This window comes from Corvus kubaryi, unplaced genomic scaffold (assembly GCF_017639235.1).
Source record: "Corvus kubaryi isolate FWS band 111438036 unplaced genomic scaffold, C.kubaryi_AGA036_p1.0 71, whole genome shotgun sequence".
NCBI lineage: Eukaryota > Metazoa > Chordata > Aves > Passeriformes > Corvidae > Corvus > Corvus kubaryi.
In genome coordinates, this window is record NW_024582059.1 from 9010159 (window position 1) to 9028252 (window position 18094).

Below are 18094 nucleotides of genomic sequence, written 5' to 3' on the forward strand. Positions count from 1 at the left end.
TAAAATGTGTTGCTGGTTTTTTTCTCTTTATGGAAATTGGGTATCTTTTACCCCCCCCCCCCCCCCCCAAAAAAAAAAACTACACAGCATCCTCCTAACTTGAAAATTTAAAAATCCATGTTTATGGTTCCTCATGTTTACATCACCTGGTAGCCTTTGGGAGGGGGAAGCTGTCGTACTTGTTGTGCCACTTGTGTCTCTGAAATTTTGAAAAATCTGGAAAACTACTGATTTGACGAAGTTGCTTCTTGTTTTTGCAGCACATCAGTGCTTTCGTGCTCTAAAGTTGATAAAGAAAGATTGCCTTCTATCACTGCATGTCTCACGATGTGCCTCTACTGCCTGTGTGCCTCGCATAACTACTCATTACACAATTCATCCTCGGGACAAAGACAAACGATGGGAAGGTAAAAACATTGCATTCTTTAAAAGCTGCTTTATTATTATTATTGCTGAGTTTTAAAGACAGTAAAATGTGTTGCTGGTTTTTTTCTCTTTATGGAAATTCTCTATGATTAAATACAGTACTGATATTTCAAATGAAATTTTTGGTTGTTATCTCATGATGAGTGTCTTCAGTGCTATACAATAGCATCAAAAGAAACTTCATGCTTCTTTTTAGAAAGAAAATATACAAGCAGCTTTTGGTTTAGTGATTGTCACAACAAGATTTAGTTCTGTTCAGTATGTATCTGCTTGGTTTTTCAGTTGTTCTTACAGTGAGGGTTTAGGTTTAGTTAGAGAGGGGTTGGAAGAAATTGGAGATTGGATTATGTCATTATCTTTTTTTTTCTATTGAAGGGGTAAACATGGAAAGATTTGCAGAGGAAGCTGATGTTGTCATTGTGGGAGCAGGCCCTGCAGGCCTCTCTGCAGCCATTCGACTCAAACAGTTGGCTGCTGAGCACAGCAAAGAAGTGCGTGTTTGTCTGGTGGAAAAGGCTTCTCAGATTGGTGCACATACATTGTCTGGTGCTTGTCTCGAGCCAAGGTCCTTAGAAGAGCTCTTTCCAGACTGGAAGGAGCGAGGGGTATGTATAAGCATGTAAATACTGAAGTTAATTACTAATTACTTGTAATGAACTTCATCTCTGACTCATTCTGGTATGAGTTAGTACCTGGTACCATTAGTAATTAGTACCATTTTAAAATACATCGATGGAACAAAACAAAAGCAGGTACCTTCTTTTTAGTCTGTTTCTTCTAGTTCAACAGCGCTAAAGGTTTTCTGTCTACTGCTGTCTAATGTGGCCTTTGCTCTTTCCTGTAGTAGTCCTACTTCATATACACAACATGTCTGGTGCAGCCTGGGGTGCCCTGCACTTGCTGCCTTTGTGCAGAATCCAGCTCCTGTGCACAAGTAGGAAGATGTTTGGTTCTTACCAATGACAGGCTTGCTGCTTCTGTACAGTAGCTCTTCATGCAAATGGCACTGAGTACACTGACTTTTGTGCAGACACTGTGGTGTAACGAAGGCCTAAGATGATTTTAGGAGGGACGGCAGCAGGAAATGAGCTGCTATCTCTCCCAGAACAGCCATCTGACTTGCAGCCAGCTGCCTGCTATCACCTGAGAGCTGCGAGAAGTCAACCTCTTTGGTTTGCCTTACTGTGATAAATGTGCAAGTTGAGCTGCCTTCTTTAGAAAGGTGTAGAATATTGATGTAGTACAAGCCTATGTACAATAGATGTTATTTGCAAAGCCATATTTTATATTTTTAACCTCAGTAGTTGTGTTGATTCTTGCCTGATGACTGCCTCATAAAGTACTTTATCTTCTCTTTTGTGATACCTTCCTATAGAAGTGCTATACTAAACCTGCACTTGACTGCCAGTTTGATTGTTTGATTTTGTTGTTACTGTTGGATAGGCTAAGAAAACATAACTCTCTACTTCTCCTATTTTATTTTTGTAGGCTCCACTTAATACTCCTGTAACTGAAGACAAGTTTGGAATTTTAACAGAGAAATCTAGAATTCCAGTGCCAATTCTTCCCGGTAAAGTTTGGTGAGGGAGAAGAGAGTCACCTTCCTCTGTGTCTTTTTCAACTTCTCCATGAATCAAAACAAGTTTGATTCAGTGTAGTGCAGCAAGTGTATGTAGAATGTAATAGGTTACAATGATACACTCTGTGTTGGTGATGGCTGTGATAACAGATGACACTACTTTGAAGATAGCAGCTGTAGATGTGACATCTGCTGTGTACAGCCTCAGTTATTTTGCTTAGTGTCGGATGTTTTATGTGTGTGTGTGTCTTTTTTTGCCTAGGACTTCCGATGGTTAATCATGGAAATTACATAGTACGTCTGGGCCACTTTGTGAGTTGGCTAGGTGAACAAGCAGAAGCTTTGGGTGTTGAGATATATCCAGGCTATGCAGCAGCTGAGGTACTAATGACATCAGTGTGTGTATGTGAAAAGTGGCTTTGGAACCCCTCTCAGTGCAGTCATGACCATTTGTACATGTGCAACTTTCCTTTTAACAGATATGTATTGTGAAAACTGTGTTTCTGTGTCTAAATTCCCTGGCTCAGATCTAGTGGATCATGCAGTATGTGAACGAATGTGTAACCTTCATGTTTGACCATTAAAGCCATGGTGCTTAAAAGTTCTGCTTTAGAACTTCTAATGAATAGATTCAAAGTACAGATCATTACAATGGTTTTTGTTTGTTTGTTCAAATATTTCCAAAGGTACTTTTTCATGAAGATGGTAGCGTGAAAGGGATAGCAACTAATGATGTAGGCATTCAGAAGGATGGAGCACCTAAAGTAAGTATCTATTCTTACCCATAACTAGGGGTCTAATTATGGAAATTGTGATACATCTGCTTCTACTGCCATCAGTAGTCTTGCACCATGAGAAAAGTTGTAGAATTCAGTACCTGTCTTCCCTCTCTGTATTTAACTGGATCAATTACCTGTGAAAGTTCTGGTCTCAGACGTTGTAATATTCTTCTGAGATTAGTAGAAAAAACATTTTCAGAGAAGTTACCTCAAAGGAGATATTGTAAGGGTGTTTGGCATATGTCAAATCAGGAAACAAAGGAAAGAATTCCAGGAACTCCTGGAAAAAAGGCCCAAAGGTGAAATAGAAGGCCTTAGTCCAGCTGGTAACTAGCTGGTAACTAAGAGAGTATGCTTCTGGCTGGTTTGGTTTTCTTGATATTTACAGCTGCAGTTGCACTTGCTGAGAGTGTCTACCTTGTTGGGGCAAGGTACATACTGGGTTGTTATACGTTTATGCTGGTGTTCGTCATGTTTCTGCATCTAGAAGGTGACTTGACTACCTGCCCTAAGTGTAAGACTTGGATTTTTGGGTTTTTTTCTGGAATCCAGAACCTGCCCTAAGTGTGCTGTTTCCCTGTATAATATGTTGGGAGAATGTAGCACCTCAGAGTTACTTGGAACAACTTTCACGCAGGGTTATTTGACTACATAAATTAGGAGTGCGAGATTTTTCTTAACATTTACTTTCTTTTATGAAGTTTCTTTCTGGTTTCCTATAGTTTCAGAGGTATTCACTTTCACATAGAGTGTGGGCTATTTTTCCCCATTTAAGGCAGGGAGTGAGAAGAAAAGACTCGTTCTTGTTTTGAGAGAACATAGCCAGTGGAGGAGTAATTTATTTTTCCAGTGTAATATTGCGTATCTGCTGTAGGGGACAGACACGCTCTTGTTTTCCAGTGCATGTTTTGTCCAGAAGGTGGCACAAGTAACGTGTGCAGCTTCTGCAGCAGTGAAGCTTTGTGGGGGTTTGTTTTAAGATGGGAAGCAACGATTTTAGCTGTATTTTTTAACATCCTCAAAACATAGTTTGGGTTTTTTTTTCCCATTTACTCTGGAAGAAGGTGTCTCTCAACTTCTTTAATGTACATAATGAGTGTGCTGCTACTGCAGCTTTTTTTACTGCACTGCCACTCAGTTCAAGTGTTCTAGCTGTTGGGTGGTTAGCTGGTACTGCCTCCAGTGCGCAAAGGCTCGGGTAAATAGATGTAGTTTGTATAACCTCCAAGGCAAGAATATCTTCAATGTGTTTATACAGAGCCTAATCAAATAAACAGTGGTTAATGAATAGATTTTCACCTTGCAGTCAGCACCAACCAAACAAAAATGACAGTGGTAAAAATACATTGTAGAAAGTTGCACATTGATTCTTGTGTAGATACTGGAGAAGGTTGTTAACTATGAAATACAACTGTCACATTATTGAAATGTTTCAAATTCACTAATTTCTAATATTTACATGTGGAGTTGTAGTTAATTTGTTTTATATAAATCTACTTCAAAGTGGACACTAGATATTTTTAATCTTTAGATCAGGAGGTAACTCTTTTTTTAGTATTTTGTAAAATTGATTCATGTTCACGTTGACAATCAGAAGTTCAAAGAGTATAAAAATTTGGCAAAATCTCATGACTCCTGTTCAAATGTAATTCTCAGCTAGAGGGAACATTTTCATTTGCTAGGTTTCTTCAGAGGTTTCCAGCCAGTAAGTTACAAACAGATTGCACCTGAGAGACAATTGAAACCAAAGCAGTAAACTTCTTTTGGACCTGTGCTGGCTTACCTTGAGACGGTTTAATTGGGTACTGCTGGAGGTCTTCATCCAAAACTGTTTTCCTTGTCTTTTTCAACATTGAACTTTCTGACTGAAATCGAGCTTTTTTCTATATAAAAAATTTGCAAACATAATCTATATTCTTGTCCAGTGTGCTCATAGATGCAGGTGATGTACTCATACAGCAGTATGCCAACTTCCCTTATCTGGTTCTCAATCTCATTGTTGGAATTTTTAATGAGCATTTTTTTATAATTATATTTTATTTAGTTTAATTTTACTGTATGTTTTAACATGCAAAGTTGGAGTAATGTCATAGTATCTTTATTCTGAAGCAGTGGGTCGTTTTGGGAGCAGGGCTGATGCAGGTTTTTTGGATATGGTAATTCTGTTCAGTCTATGTCATGTGTTGGGGCACACACAATCTTTTATTGTAACGTGGCTTCATGAGCAAAGATTAAAGTGTGAGGTTACAGGTAAAGATTCTTTGTCTGTCAGAGTTCCTTTGCACCATGTGAATGAGCAGATCTGATAAAAGCATCCTCTGATCTGGAAAAGATTCTCTTTTTTCAGTGACGAATAGCAATTCACTGTAGTGCTGCTTTACTGCAATTCCCTTCCAAGACTTGCCAGGGGTGCGTCATGGTTAGGTGGAAAGGACAGCTGAACTTGAACCATAATTTGCAATGGTTTGTAGGTTTTGAGCTGTGTTACCAAGTAGTGTAAAATCTCTTTATTACTCTCCATTTTCTTGCTGTCAGTTTGGTGTGGCACAGACCTAACTGCTGATGAAATGCTGTCCTTTTGCAGGCTACCTTTGAAAGAGGCTTGGAACTCCATGCTAAAGTCACAGTCTTTGCTGAAGGTTGTCATGGACATCTAGCCAAACAGCTGTACAAAAAATACAACCTAAGGGAGAACTGCCAACCCCAGAGCTATGGCATTGGATTGAAAGAGGTATCACTTGCATAATTTTAACAATTAAGGAAAATACCATAAGACCTGAAGGTAGCTCCTGTTTCCTTTCTAGCTAATTTGTGTAAGACATGAGAATTAAAGAATTTGGGTTACACTTTCAGACTTCAGAATCTTTGCTGTTCTGAAGCTGATCAGAGCTGATGCTTGCTGAATGTTGTGACTGTTCCGATTCAGCTGCTGCTTCTCTTGTATCTGTTACAACTAGAGGTACCTGTGAATCCGCTCTGTTAACATTTTCAAATTAGTTTCATTTGTGAAATCTGTTTTCAATACTTATACTAAATGAGAGAGGGATTTGTGCTGCCTAATTTTGGGGGGGTTTAGTACATGAGGAGGGAAGAAAAGACTTTCTGTATATTAATGAAAGAGAGGGAAGAGAGCTGTTCCAGATTATGAGTCGTGGTCTCTGAAACACCTTCTGGATGAGCCTTTCTTTAAAAAAAACCTCCCATCATTGGGCATATAAAATTGGGATAGGAATGAGGTTTCCTTTTTAAAATATTCTATACTCAGGAAATATCACTCGTGAAAAGGAGCTGTATTATTTTAGAATATGTTCAGAGTTTTGACCATGACATATTCTTTATTTATTACTTTAAGTATGTGCTTACAGCTACAAAATATTTGTTAAATGATGAGTTTACACTTCTGTAGGGAATAACTACTCTGTAAGTATACAGCAGAATCTTGGTTACAGTTTCTAATACTGAGGTTGTCAGTAAAGAAGGGTTTTCCTGTAGAGTTCCCTTGCTTCCAGATGAGACTGTGTCTTCTTTAGCAAATGGTGCAGTCCAGTAGGAGTGGATCTGAAGTGGAGCAGTTGGTGCTCATGAGCTGGTATCTGTACTATGCACTCCTCAGGTTTATTTTTATTTTGGACTAGCTGTGATCTAGTCCCATGGACTGAGTGCCCTTTCATGACTGGAATGCTTTAGATGGACTTTCAGGACCCAGTCTTTTAGTTTCATATTGAAGGAATCCAGTGCATGCCTTCCATGGCTGCTGTATGATGGGAATCAAAGCACAGTAAGTGGGTGGAATCAGAAGTCCCATTCAAAAATGTGTTCTTTAATCTGAACTGGAACTTTAATGTAGACGTACCCTCCATGCCTGAGCTGATCTTATGGTGCTCTAGTGCCCTTCTGTCATTAGACTGTGCCTGGCACGTATCTCCATGGTGAAAAGAAGTTTTGTGAAATGAGCAGGAAATAGACTCACTCCTGAAAACATGAAAATGCTTCTCTGAGTTCACTGTGGGTCAGTGGAGCACTGGAAATGTGTAGGAGACAGCAGAGACAGGACAATTTGTTTGACAGAAAATATTTACATCAACTCAGGCATATTGCTTTGTCCTGACCTTGAAAACTTACAAGATAATTCATAGAATTGTACGAAAAAAAAATACTCTTAAAGCAAAAAAGTCAACATAAGCATTGCATTCTGTAGCAGAAGTATCTGTCAAAGTCACTAATATTAGGAATCTTGTGGTTGAATGAAAATTTTGGGTGTAGTACTGCAGTCTCAGTCACATTTTCTGATACACAACATTTAAAGAAAGATATTGTGAAAATCTTCAGTGGTAATCTAAAAAAACTGTACTTAACAGCTGGCATATTGCTGTATGAAGTTTTGCATTGCTCATAGGAGTAAATAAAATTTCTCCTATATGTAATTGTGTGTTTGTCTTTGATTATATTATTGAAAGGCCATTACTTTGCAATCTGAAGTAATTTTTTGGTCATCTTCATTTCAGTTATGGACTATTGATGAAAAGAAATGGAAACCAGGAAGAGTGGAACATACTGTAGGCTGGCCTTTAGACAGACATACATATGGAGGATCCTTTCTTTATCACTTAAATGAGCCTGAACCTTTAGTTGCTCTTGGATTTGTGGTAAGTGAAGTTAGTTTTTTCATGCTTGCTTGTTGTTTGATCTTCATTTTTATGCAGTTTCTTTTCTCTGTTTTAATGAGAAAATGTAAATACAAGAATAGCAACAGACCAAATTTAGTCCTTTCTCAATCTTAAGTGTTCTTATGCCCGTATTAGGGAAGGCTAATTTGTCATATTCATCTGTCTTTAATCCAGTGTCTTTTATTGAGACCAACTAGAAAACCTTCAAATAATTTCTTTGCAAACCAAGCAAATTTTGGTAAAGGCAAAACCAAATGACTAATCAAAACTGTGCTCAAAAATTTTTTGCAAGTTAGGAAATCTAAATCACATGCACTTTGTACAGTTCCATTTCCTAATTCATGTGTCAACCTTGTGTGTAACTCCATTTTTTGAGAGAGGCATATAAAGTGGAAGCACTGCTGTGCTACAAGCAATATCCCTTTAATTTCTGAGCTCTTCACTTTGTTTTTGGTATTCTCCACCCCAGCTGGTCTTGCCCTCTTTAGCAACTGCCTTTCTGAATTGGGCAGGTAGCTTCTTCCTGCTTATTGCCTCTTTATCAGAAGCAGTGAGATCACTAGAGATAGCGTGATGTCATTCTGGCAGCCAGTTGATGCAAGGAGCAAGAGTTGGAAATATTCTCTATCACCTACAGTTCAAAATGAAAAATTCACTATTTACCCTGTGCATGTGCTTGAACACAGATGTTGTAAGAGTCAAGCACACAAACTGGACTTTCAGCAGCATGGGACTGAGCTGACACTTCTGTCTCCTAGATTTCAGAAGGATTACAGTGTGTGTGAAAAACTCTATTTCTGTCTGTTCTGCAAGAAATATTGAAAAAAAACTTTTTAGCTTTTTTCAGACACGTGTACTTGTCCTGTACAGATTTCCAGTATTGGAATTAATAAGTACATGCAGTAGATATTCAAATTCTGTTTGGTTTTAGAAGGGCACAGAGCTCTAATTCTCACAGAGAATGGGAGGTAATCAGTAATGTTCATAATCTCTCCAGAGAGGAAAAAATCAACTTCTCTGTCAACACGCAATCACCTTTTTGTCTCTGAACTTTATGCCTATTTCAGTCTGAGATGATTCTTGCAGTAGGGTTATTTTACCCTTAGTTTGAAACTTGTTCATTAATTTTATCCTGTCAGCAAAGTAGATGTAAGTACTGCTCTAAAAGCAGTGAGCTGCCACAGAAATCAAAGTCTTGATTGCTGCTGACTCATGATATATATTATTATTTATCTCCAGTAAAGCTTACAGGAGCCAGAAATAATTCCTTTCTCAAAAGAGAAAAATTCAGCAACAGAATTCTTTTTAAGAATTTATCTTAAAGATGGGAAATACAGAGTATATATTTGGGCAAATCCTCAAATGCATAAGAATTCTGGGCATCCAGCCCACTGGCAATCTTTTTTCTCCCATTTTGTGCTTTCATCATTGCTTCCCTGTGCTTTATTACAATGGTTCACCTAATTGGAAATTATAATTGACTACTAAACAATTTGAAGAACTGTTTAAAGTATGTGAGCACAAGGATATAACGATCAAAAAATAATTGTTTACGTTTTCCTTCAGCTTTTCTAGGGCAGAGGTTGAAATACAAATTTAAAACAAGTTTTCATGCTTAATGCCACCCATTAAACCATGCTTAATTTAATCCATTTTATTCCAAAGACAGCTAGAAGGTGGTTACAATGCAATTAAATATTTTCCATGTTTCAGGTGGGGACAAGAACAGACTTGTAGCAGCAAATATTCAGATTTGCTTCTGCTGTACCATTAATAGAATGTATTTTTGCTAGTAGTTTAAGTAGAAAGATCCTGAGGTTGCTTTAGTATAAAATTGATTTAAAGACTTGATGCAGTAATGTGCAATTGTTTTATTTTCAAATTTCTGTTGAAATTGCATACCTTATTTTTATTAATGTGCACTTTTTCTTTTTTTAAGGTTGGTTTAGATTATCAAAATCCCTATTTGAATCCATTTAGGGAATTTCAGAGGTGGAAGCACCATCCTAGTGTACAGCCTACTTTGGAGGGTGGAACAAGGATTGCCTACGGTGCCAGAGCATTAAATGAAGGTGGTATCCAGGTAATTTTTTTCACAAAGTTTTTAACTTTGAGTTCTCTATAGCCACGTATTTAGTGCTGTAGATTTGGATTGCATGCTATACCAAATGTTCTGCTGGACAGAAGAACTTTCTTGTCCTGCTGAGTACTGGCTGCTGAGATTTGCTTGACGTAGGCTCTGTCATACTGAAAATCTGACATATTCACTTTACTTTCTAAATGAAATACTGAATTATAGAAATGTTTAGATTGGAAAAGACCATTTACATCATTGATTCCAATCACTGGTCCACCACTGCCAAGTCTGCCACTAAACCACATCCCTAAGTGCCACATCTGTAGGTCTTATCAGGGCATGGCGACTCAACCACTTCCCTGGGCAGCTTGTGCAAGTGCCTGACAACCTTTCCTGTGAAGATATTTTTCCTAATATCCAATCTAAACCTCCTCTGGCACAACTTGAGGCCCTTTCCTCTCTTCCTGTCACATGTTACTTGGGAGAAGAGACTGACCCTCACCTCAGTACAGCCTCCTTTCAGGTGGTTGTAGAGAGTGGTAAGGGCTCCCCTGAGCCTCCTTTTCTCCAGGCTAAACACCCTCAGCTCCCTCAGCTGCTCTTCATAAGACCCGAGCTTTGTGAACTCCATTGCCCTTCTCTGGACACACTCCAGCACTTTCATGTCTTGTGAGGGGCCCAAAACTGGACAAAGGATTCAAGATACAGCATCACCAGTGCCAGCTACAGGGAAATAATCACTGCCCTGGTCCTGCTGGCCACAGTATTTCTGATCTAAGCTAGGATGCCATTGGCCTTCTTGGCCACCTGGCACATGCTGGCTCATGTTCAGCTGGCAGGACTCCCGTGTCCTTTTTTGCTAGGCAGTTTTCCAGTCACTCTGCCCCAAGCCTAAGGCACTGCATGGGGCTGTCGTAACCCAAGGGCAGGACAGAGCACTTTTCCCTCACTGGATATCAGTATAATTGGCCTTGGTCCATAGATCCATCCTGTCCAGATCCCTCTGCAGCAGATTAACACTCCCACCCAGCTCAGTGTTGCCTGTAGACTGACTGGGTGCACTCAATCCCCTTGTCGAGGTTATTGATAAAGATATTAAACAGCGCTGGCCGCAGTACCAAGCCCTGGGGACCCCCCCCAGTGACTGGCTGCCAGCTGGATGGAGCTCCATTCACCAACACTGAGCCCACACATCCTGACAGTTTTTTACCCAGCAAAGAGTGTTTGTCCAAGCCATGAGCAGCCAGTGAAGTGGAATTTATATTGCAGTCAAGTATGTTCAGCAGCAAAGCCCACAGACAATCTTTTGTTTTGCCTGGAATCTTGGGGAAGACAGGGTAGTACCACTGATCTGTTCCTGTGGGGTCTTCCAAATTACTTGTTTATCCTAGTAAAAGGAACTCCTTTTCAGTGTTTGAGCCTTAAGTCAGTGATGGTGCTGAATTTGTAATGTAGTTTGGCAGGTAAATCTTTACCTCTTCACATACAAATACTTTGAGTCTCTTTCATGCACAACTTTGAATTTCTGCTTTCTTGGGAGGTGGAATACTTTGTTCATTTTGTTGACTTAAGTAGTGTAAAAGGTAAAATTTTAAATAAGTATTCATCAAGACTTAAAGTCAGTTGAAAGGGCTGGAAAAGCTTGCCAAAAAAAGGGTCTGGAGTTTGTAATTTAACAGTTTTAAAGTACTTTCAACCTGTTAGCTTCTCATCTTGAAACACAGGTCATGGCAGTGTGTTCTCTGTACTCCCAGATCTATTTTCTAGATGCTCCTTTCAGTTCGGACCTTAAAACTAGCCTGAGTGTTTGTGATCTGCAGCCTGTATGTGGGGCGATTCCACTCTGCCCTCTGACTACTTTGCCTTTCCTTTTTCAACCTCTTCTTCTTAGTATAAATGTGGCTTCACACAGTTTCTGCAATACAAGTGGAATTTCTTCAGCAGCATCACTCTTGTCACAGTCGTGTGGAGTTAGGCTTTGACCTCAGTGTGCATTGCTGGGAGTGAGTCATGTGGGTTCAGGAAGCAACTTCTTGATTACATCCATGCTGCACATTTAATCAATCGGAGCGTTGATTTTGTCCACTCTGCAGTGGAAATATGTCATATCATGCTGTAACATAGCTGTGTTACTGGCTTATTTCAAAAACCATTGCCATTCCATTATTAACACAGATAAGTTGCAAAATACCAAGATGTTTTAATCTAGACTTTTATGCAAGAGGGGCTTCTTTTTCCACCCTGTGCACTGGTTTCTCTATCACAGATAGTCATTGAATTTCTGGCTTTGGTGGAGTAGCCAAAGTGTGACTTTAGTTGCATCCTCCTTACACTCAAAATGTATGGCTGAAAGAACACAGTATTTTTTAAAGTCACTTACAGACATTGTGCTAAGTTACACAGTCAGTAGAACTAGAGCTCTTGCACATCTCTGCCTCATCTTTGGACATCTTTGCTGGATTTAAACCAACATGTCCCTTACTTTGCATTGTTCCTAATATAAAAGCATGCTTTGTTTTGTTGGGTTTTGGTGGTTTTTTCACATTTCCTGTAGATAGATTTGTTTAGTTGATCATGAAGTCACTCTTTTAAAATACTGTTTTTAATACATGGCTTCAGTGAAAAAAAGCTTTATTGATGATTCACTTAGGAAGAGTTTTAAGATTAGCTCTTCTTTTGCATGTGTTGCTTTGATTAATAACTGTAGCAGTCTGACTCATTTGTATCACTGTAGTCCAGGAATATTTTCTTATGTAAGTCATTCTGTAGCTCCAGTTTTTGATTTTGGTAACAGTATTGCATCAAATAGGTGTAGAGAATTACCATCAACCTCAGCTTTTTTGTGAGTTATAGATAACCTTATGGCCATGATCTTCAGTCTTTAACACAGAGTGAAGGCGGAAGAAGAGTACACGTGGTTTTTAGGGTATGTGGAAGGCAGGATCAGAATTTAGTAGCTTAATCTCTGTAGCTACTATTTCTTAATCTTACTAAAATTGCAAAATGAAGCACTTAAATTCCCATGCACCCTCTATTTCGTCTCCATTTTATCAAAAACCTTTGAAAGGTTTAAGGATTTTGTGGAAAAAATCAAAGGTGTTGCAGTTGTTGAACAGTGTATGCTATGAATACCAGGGGGAAAAACCTTTATATTGATGACCCATTTAAGTGTCAAATATTAGACTCACTTAACAGATTTTAAGCCCTGAGCTGAGTAAGGGGAGGAAGAACATGAGGTTTCCCATCTGCTGGCAGGAAAGACTCTGCAGGGAGCAGGTGTCTCCCCTTCTCCAAAGCAGCCTTGTTATGTGTCTGTATCTCAGGGGCAGGGACAGCTTGTGCCATACTGGCATGATGTGTTTCTTCAACTAACTGTGAAAATAGGCACCAAGTGCCATAGTACTAGTAATGAGAATTGCTGCCAAAGCTGCAGGATGTGCAACCTTTTGTGTTACATGACTAATCTTTAATCTCATTTATTCTTTAGCAGTATGTTGGTCACTATTTGCATATTATGTGAAACAGTGGTTGCAGAAGAAAAGTACTTGATCACCATCTTTCTATGCAATTCAAAGAGCCAGTCAAGAAATCTTTCTATGCTTATGTCAGTGCTGCACCATTGCATCCTAATAGATCTAACAGAGCGGCTGTTTTCTGTGAAAAGAGAGAACATCCTATATACTTAATCCCTTTGAAATAGTGTTATGTAGCTGAACTTAAGACGTCTGGTCCCAGAAAAGTTAAGTTGTAGTTGTGTTTTCAGCCTGAATTACCTTTCCTATGAACCAAATCACTACATCCCTGGTTAAACAAATTGCACAGAACACAGAAGAAATGCTATGTAATACTTTTTTTTAGTGATTGCTATATGACTATTCAAAAGTAAGCAGTCCTTGGTGACTAGTAAAGAGCTAACACCTGAACAAGCAGAAGAAACAAAACTTTTGGTTTGGGTTATCTTAAAGTACAAGGGATATATTTTTCATGAAGTAAAGCTACTTGTTTAGGGTAAAGCTATTTAGGCAACTGCAAAATGAATTCTTTCAGACAGTTTTAATAAAAGCAGGATGCTAGTTTAAGAAGTGCTGCTCATTACTAAAGACTTTGGAGGAACGGTATGTTCAAAACTTGCCTACAGCAATTTTAGAGTTAGGCTTTGATCAGAGCTTTCTGCTCAAAATTCTGCAGTCAGTCTGCATTTTGAAGCTGTTCCCTGTCTAAAATCTGCATCACCTTGGTAGCTGAGGTATTCCTTAGTTAATATAGGTGTATAACATAGTATATTAATATTATTGGCCTGATATTTGCAAATCGTCTGGCTGTGTTAGGTTTGTGAGTGGACCATATTCTATGACATTATGCTTACAGAACGGGAGTAAGATGGTGATTTTGCACCAAAATATATTTGTTGGCTGCTGAGCAACTTCTAAAATAAGGGGGAGGGGGACAGGCATGATGGCATTGTGCAGTTTCACAGAAAAAAAATTGTGGAAAAAAACACTGTGAGATGAGATGAGTACAACTTACTGTGTGGAGAGCAGGGAATTGGGGAGTTGGGTTTTTATTTTAAAGAATTCACTTGAGGCTGAAGGAGGAAAACCGTATTGGTGGGTGACACTGCTGAAGTTTTGTTGCAGATAAAGCAGCTGGAGAGAGGATGTAAGGAAAGTGTTGCCACTTTCATACTCAGCACAAGTACCATGTCTGTGTTCCTGTATGCATACTACACTAAAATTCCTTGACTAAGTGGAGTCACTGGTGCATGTTTAGAGAGCACACATGCAAGTCTGAAAATGGAAAGGACACTCAAGCCTTATGCCAGTTTAATTTCGAGAATGTTATTTTCATTTTAAAAAACAAGAACAACAAAACCACCTTTCTTTCTGTTTTCTCTTCAGTCAATACCCAAACTCACCTTCCCAGGTGGATTATTAATTGGTTGCAGTCCTGGACTCATGAATGTTCCCAAGATCAAAGGAACACATACTGCAATGAAAAGTGGCATGTTGGCTTCAGAAGCCATTTTTAGTCAATTAATCAACGAAAACCTCCAATCAAAGACAATAGGTAAGATCACTGTACTTTGAGTTGTAATTACCTTGTGTTCAATTAGAACCACCACCAGCTAACAGCAGTAATTAATCTGGCTGAAGGAATTAGTTGGAAATGTGAATAAATAATGAAATGGGTGTGCTTAAAATTTATTTTATTATTTATTTTATATATTTTATTTATTTACTATTGATAATGTCAAATGATTTAAGAAAGAAATTGCTCACTTATTCACGAGTATTGATCCTGCTGCTAGAACCTCTAATGACCATCTTAAAAGTAAGATTATTACTGTATAAGTAAACCAGAATACTTTTGTTCCCACAAACATGTTAAAAAGTAGTGCTTTATGATTCAGAAAGTGTTACTGAAAGCCTGCCGAAACAGGAAAAAAGAAAGGAATAGATTAAATGTCAGCAAAACAGGGTGAGATTTTTCAGATTTGCTCTTACTGTTGTTAGGATACTGTTTTCATTCAGTCCATTTTTTCTGTCCTTTAATCTTTTGGTCGTCTCAGTTTGAGACTACGTGTATTTTATTTTATATGTAATACAAGCACATTGAAGTAACCACCTGCTCCTGACCACCTTGTAGTGATTTGTTTAAGCCTTAGTTGTCCCATTAAATCTGTTAATAAAGTCTGGAGAGAGAGAATTAGAATTCCAGTCACTCTGGAGATAGACACTATAGCCAGGTGCCACATGATGATCGTTTTAGAAATCTCCTCTCTGTACTGGTGGATTCAGGCCTAATGAGCTCCCATTCAGCTGAAATGTGCCATCCACAGAAGGTGTGCTGAACAATTAAAACTTCAGCTAGACATGCTAAAACGCTTAGAATCCATCTGAAGCTATAAACAGTGTTGGTGGGGTAGTGTGCCACTCTTGTTTGATTATGGACAGGTTTTATATGTTTTTCTTCCAGTCTTGTCAAGACTGGACTATTACAGCCACTTTCCTCTCTTTGCAGAGATAATGGGCTTTATGAGAAATACAGACTGAAGCATGCTTTTGATATATAGAAAAGGTTTAAAACTGATTATTTAGAGCATTTATTCCCATATAGTAGTAATGGAGAATGATGAAGGAAAAGCTCTCAAACAATTTTCATTTGAAGAAACTTTTTTTTTTTGAGATAATTACTTGACTTTAACTACACTGCAGTAGATGTGTCAAGTGTAAAATACCTAGTATTTGCAAAGAATACAATCAAAGAGTTTAAATCAGAAGTTTGCAGTCAAATAAATCTCATGAATGTGCTCATGAAATAAATAAATCTCATGAAAGGGAGAAATGATCTAGCACTGGCATCATCCATTGAGCCATAGCCATAGTAACTGAAATGGGACTGTGGTTGCAAAACTTGTATGGAAAAAGCTTTTGAACTTGACATTAGAACTGCAAATCTGGCTTTGGATCACAGGCAGACTGTCCTGGTCAGCACTCAGATTCTATGAGCAAGTAGCTGTTTTCCCACTGAGGTGCCAATGCAGCCACCTGTCTAATATTTTGCTGAGGTTTGAGGCAATTTAATGCTGCTTGTGGCTCATTCAATAGAGGCTACCAACAAAACAGGTCTCTTGATTCAAGAGGCTGAAACATGTATATTCCTAGCTTACAGTTCTGAAATTCTTATTTTGCTGACTTCATTGCTAGCAGTTGCTTTTATTCAGCATCTGCTTTTTATTTCAAGGATAGTCTTGATGTTACTATAGGTACCTAACAAGTAATGAATGTACTGCCTTAGGACTTGATGTGCAAGAATATGAAGAGAACCTGAAAAAGTCCTGGGTCTGGAAAGAGCTGTATGCAGTGAGAAACATCCGACCATCCTGCCATAGTGTACTTGGTGTGTATGGAGGGATGATATATACAGGTATATTTTATTGGCTACTGAGAGGAATGGAACCATGGACATTAAAACATCCAGGTAATTTCTTTATCTCCTGAAGATGATTCTAAATTTATAGGTCAGTCTTTTCCGGTCTTAGTTTCAGCTGGTGCACATCTGGTCCAGTGGTGAGGTGTTAAAGTGTGCAAAGGAAATTGATAAAGCATTGAAGCAGACTTTGTCGTATTAGCTACCATACAATGTAAATGAAGACATTAAAACAGTGCTTAGTACAACTTAGTATAGTCTTTTGTCTTGTGAAAAAGGCTACCTTTTATGAAGCACTTCATTCTGATGACAAGGGAAGTTAAAACAGCTTAGTTAAATTGTTCTTGAGTTACTGCAAATTACAATAATTCTATACTGAAATTTATTAAAAATATATTTAGGACCAGATTTTGCTCAGCTCAAGCCGGCCAAAGACTGCACACCTATTGAATACCCAAAGCCTGATGGAAAAATCAGTTTTGATCTCCTGTCATCTGTGGCTTTAAGTGGTACAAACCATGAACATGACCAGCCTGCTCATTTAACTCTCAAAGATGACAGTGTCCCTGTGAGCAAGAATCTGGCCGTATTCGATGGACCAGAGCAAAGATTTTGTCCAGCAGGTAGGTAACAAAAATATGTGTGTCAGCTCCTTCTGCAAGATAAAGACTAAGTACTTCAGGAGGAGGCCACCTGGCCTACTACTTACTTCAAGCATTCTATCCTAATTTTCCTCCTAGAAGGGGGTTCAGTTGCAGGTCTTAAAATATGCCAGCAGTACTTTTGTGATGAAATAACTATTAAACATGGAAGAAGGGAATTAAAACACATTAGTAATATATTTCCCTCATTACAGTTGCTGGTAAGTAGAGTATGCATGCAGGGGGAAGCTGTTCAGCAAAGTGATAGCTCCCTTCTTGTCTTTGCAGGGGTCTATGAGTATGTTCCTCTGGAAACGGGAGAAGGATCAAGGCTGCAGATAAATGCTCAGAACTGTGTCCACTGCAAAACATGTGATATTAAAGACCCAAGTCAGAACATTAACTGGGTAGTACCTGAAGGTGGAGGAGGACCAGCTTATAATGGAATGTAAACTGACAGGAGATCTATTCAGTGACTTCTTATCACCAACAATTATGTTGGAGTATTTTATGCTGCAGCGTAATTAACGTACGGCACTGACTTGATTGTTAAGGGTTTGAGACTAATGTGCCATTCTGAATTTTACCTATGACTGTTGCATTAAACAGAAAGTTGGTGCCTTCTGGTTAAACCCTAGCCTTATTTGAATAGGACTTCTTTACAGGAGCTGTATGGCAGGCAGAAGTTCTTCTCAGGACTGACAAAGGAGCCTTGGATCCTGGATTTACTGCTGAAGTTCAGTGGTAAAAAGAGCAATATCCAGAACTGTGCGTATGGTGGAGTAACTTAGTACCCACCTTAAAAAAATGTATTTTCTCTCTCTAGCTGGAGTGATTTACTATATGTAATCCTACCTGGCAGTCAGGGAAATAAATCAGTTTAGAAAATTTTCACTGCTTTTAAGTGTTACATTTTACAGCAAATTTACAGTTGTTTTTTTTTTCCTGATGGTAATAGGAAATACCTACTGTAAAGTGGGTTTAAAAAAAAATAA

General features: G+C 38.6%; 1 protein-coding gene across 1 annotated transcript in view; it reads left to right on the forward strand.

Moving 5' to 3' along the window:
* The window catches only part of ETFDH (electron transfer flavoprotein dehydrogenase), a 20327-nt gene extending 2334 nt beyond the window's left edge, over nucleotides 1-17993 (forward strand). Inside the window, exons 3-14 of the mRNA XM_042049489.1 lie at nucleotides 261-407; nucleotides 802-1031; nucleotides 1915-1996; nucleotides 2268-2386; nucleotides 2692-2769; nucleotides 5369-5515; nucleotides 7290-7430; nucleotides 9391-9534; nucleotides 14427-14595; nucleotides 16327-16509; nucleotides 16860-17081; nucleotides 17388-17993. Of these exons, the coding sequence (XP_041905423.1) occupies nucleotides 261-407; nucleotides 802-1031; nucleotides 1915-1996; nucleotides 2268-2386; nucleotides 2692-2769; nucleotides 5369-5515; nucleotides 7290-7430; nucleotides 9391-9534; nucleotides 14427-14595; nucleotides 16327-16509; nucleotides 16860-17081; nucleotides 17388-17551 (1826 nt within the window). The 3' untranslated portion in view covers nucleotides 17552-17993. The remainder of the gene's footprint in view (nucleotides 1-260; nucleotides 408-801; nucleotides 1032-1914; nucleotides 1997-2267; nucleotides 2387-2691; nucleotides 2770-5368; nucleotides 5516-7289; nucleotides 7431-9390; nucleotides 9535-14426; nucleotides 14596-16326; nucleotides 16510-16859; nucleotides 17082-17387) is intronic.
* The last annotated feature ends 101 nt before the right edge of the window (nucleotides 17994-18094 follow it).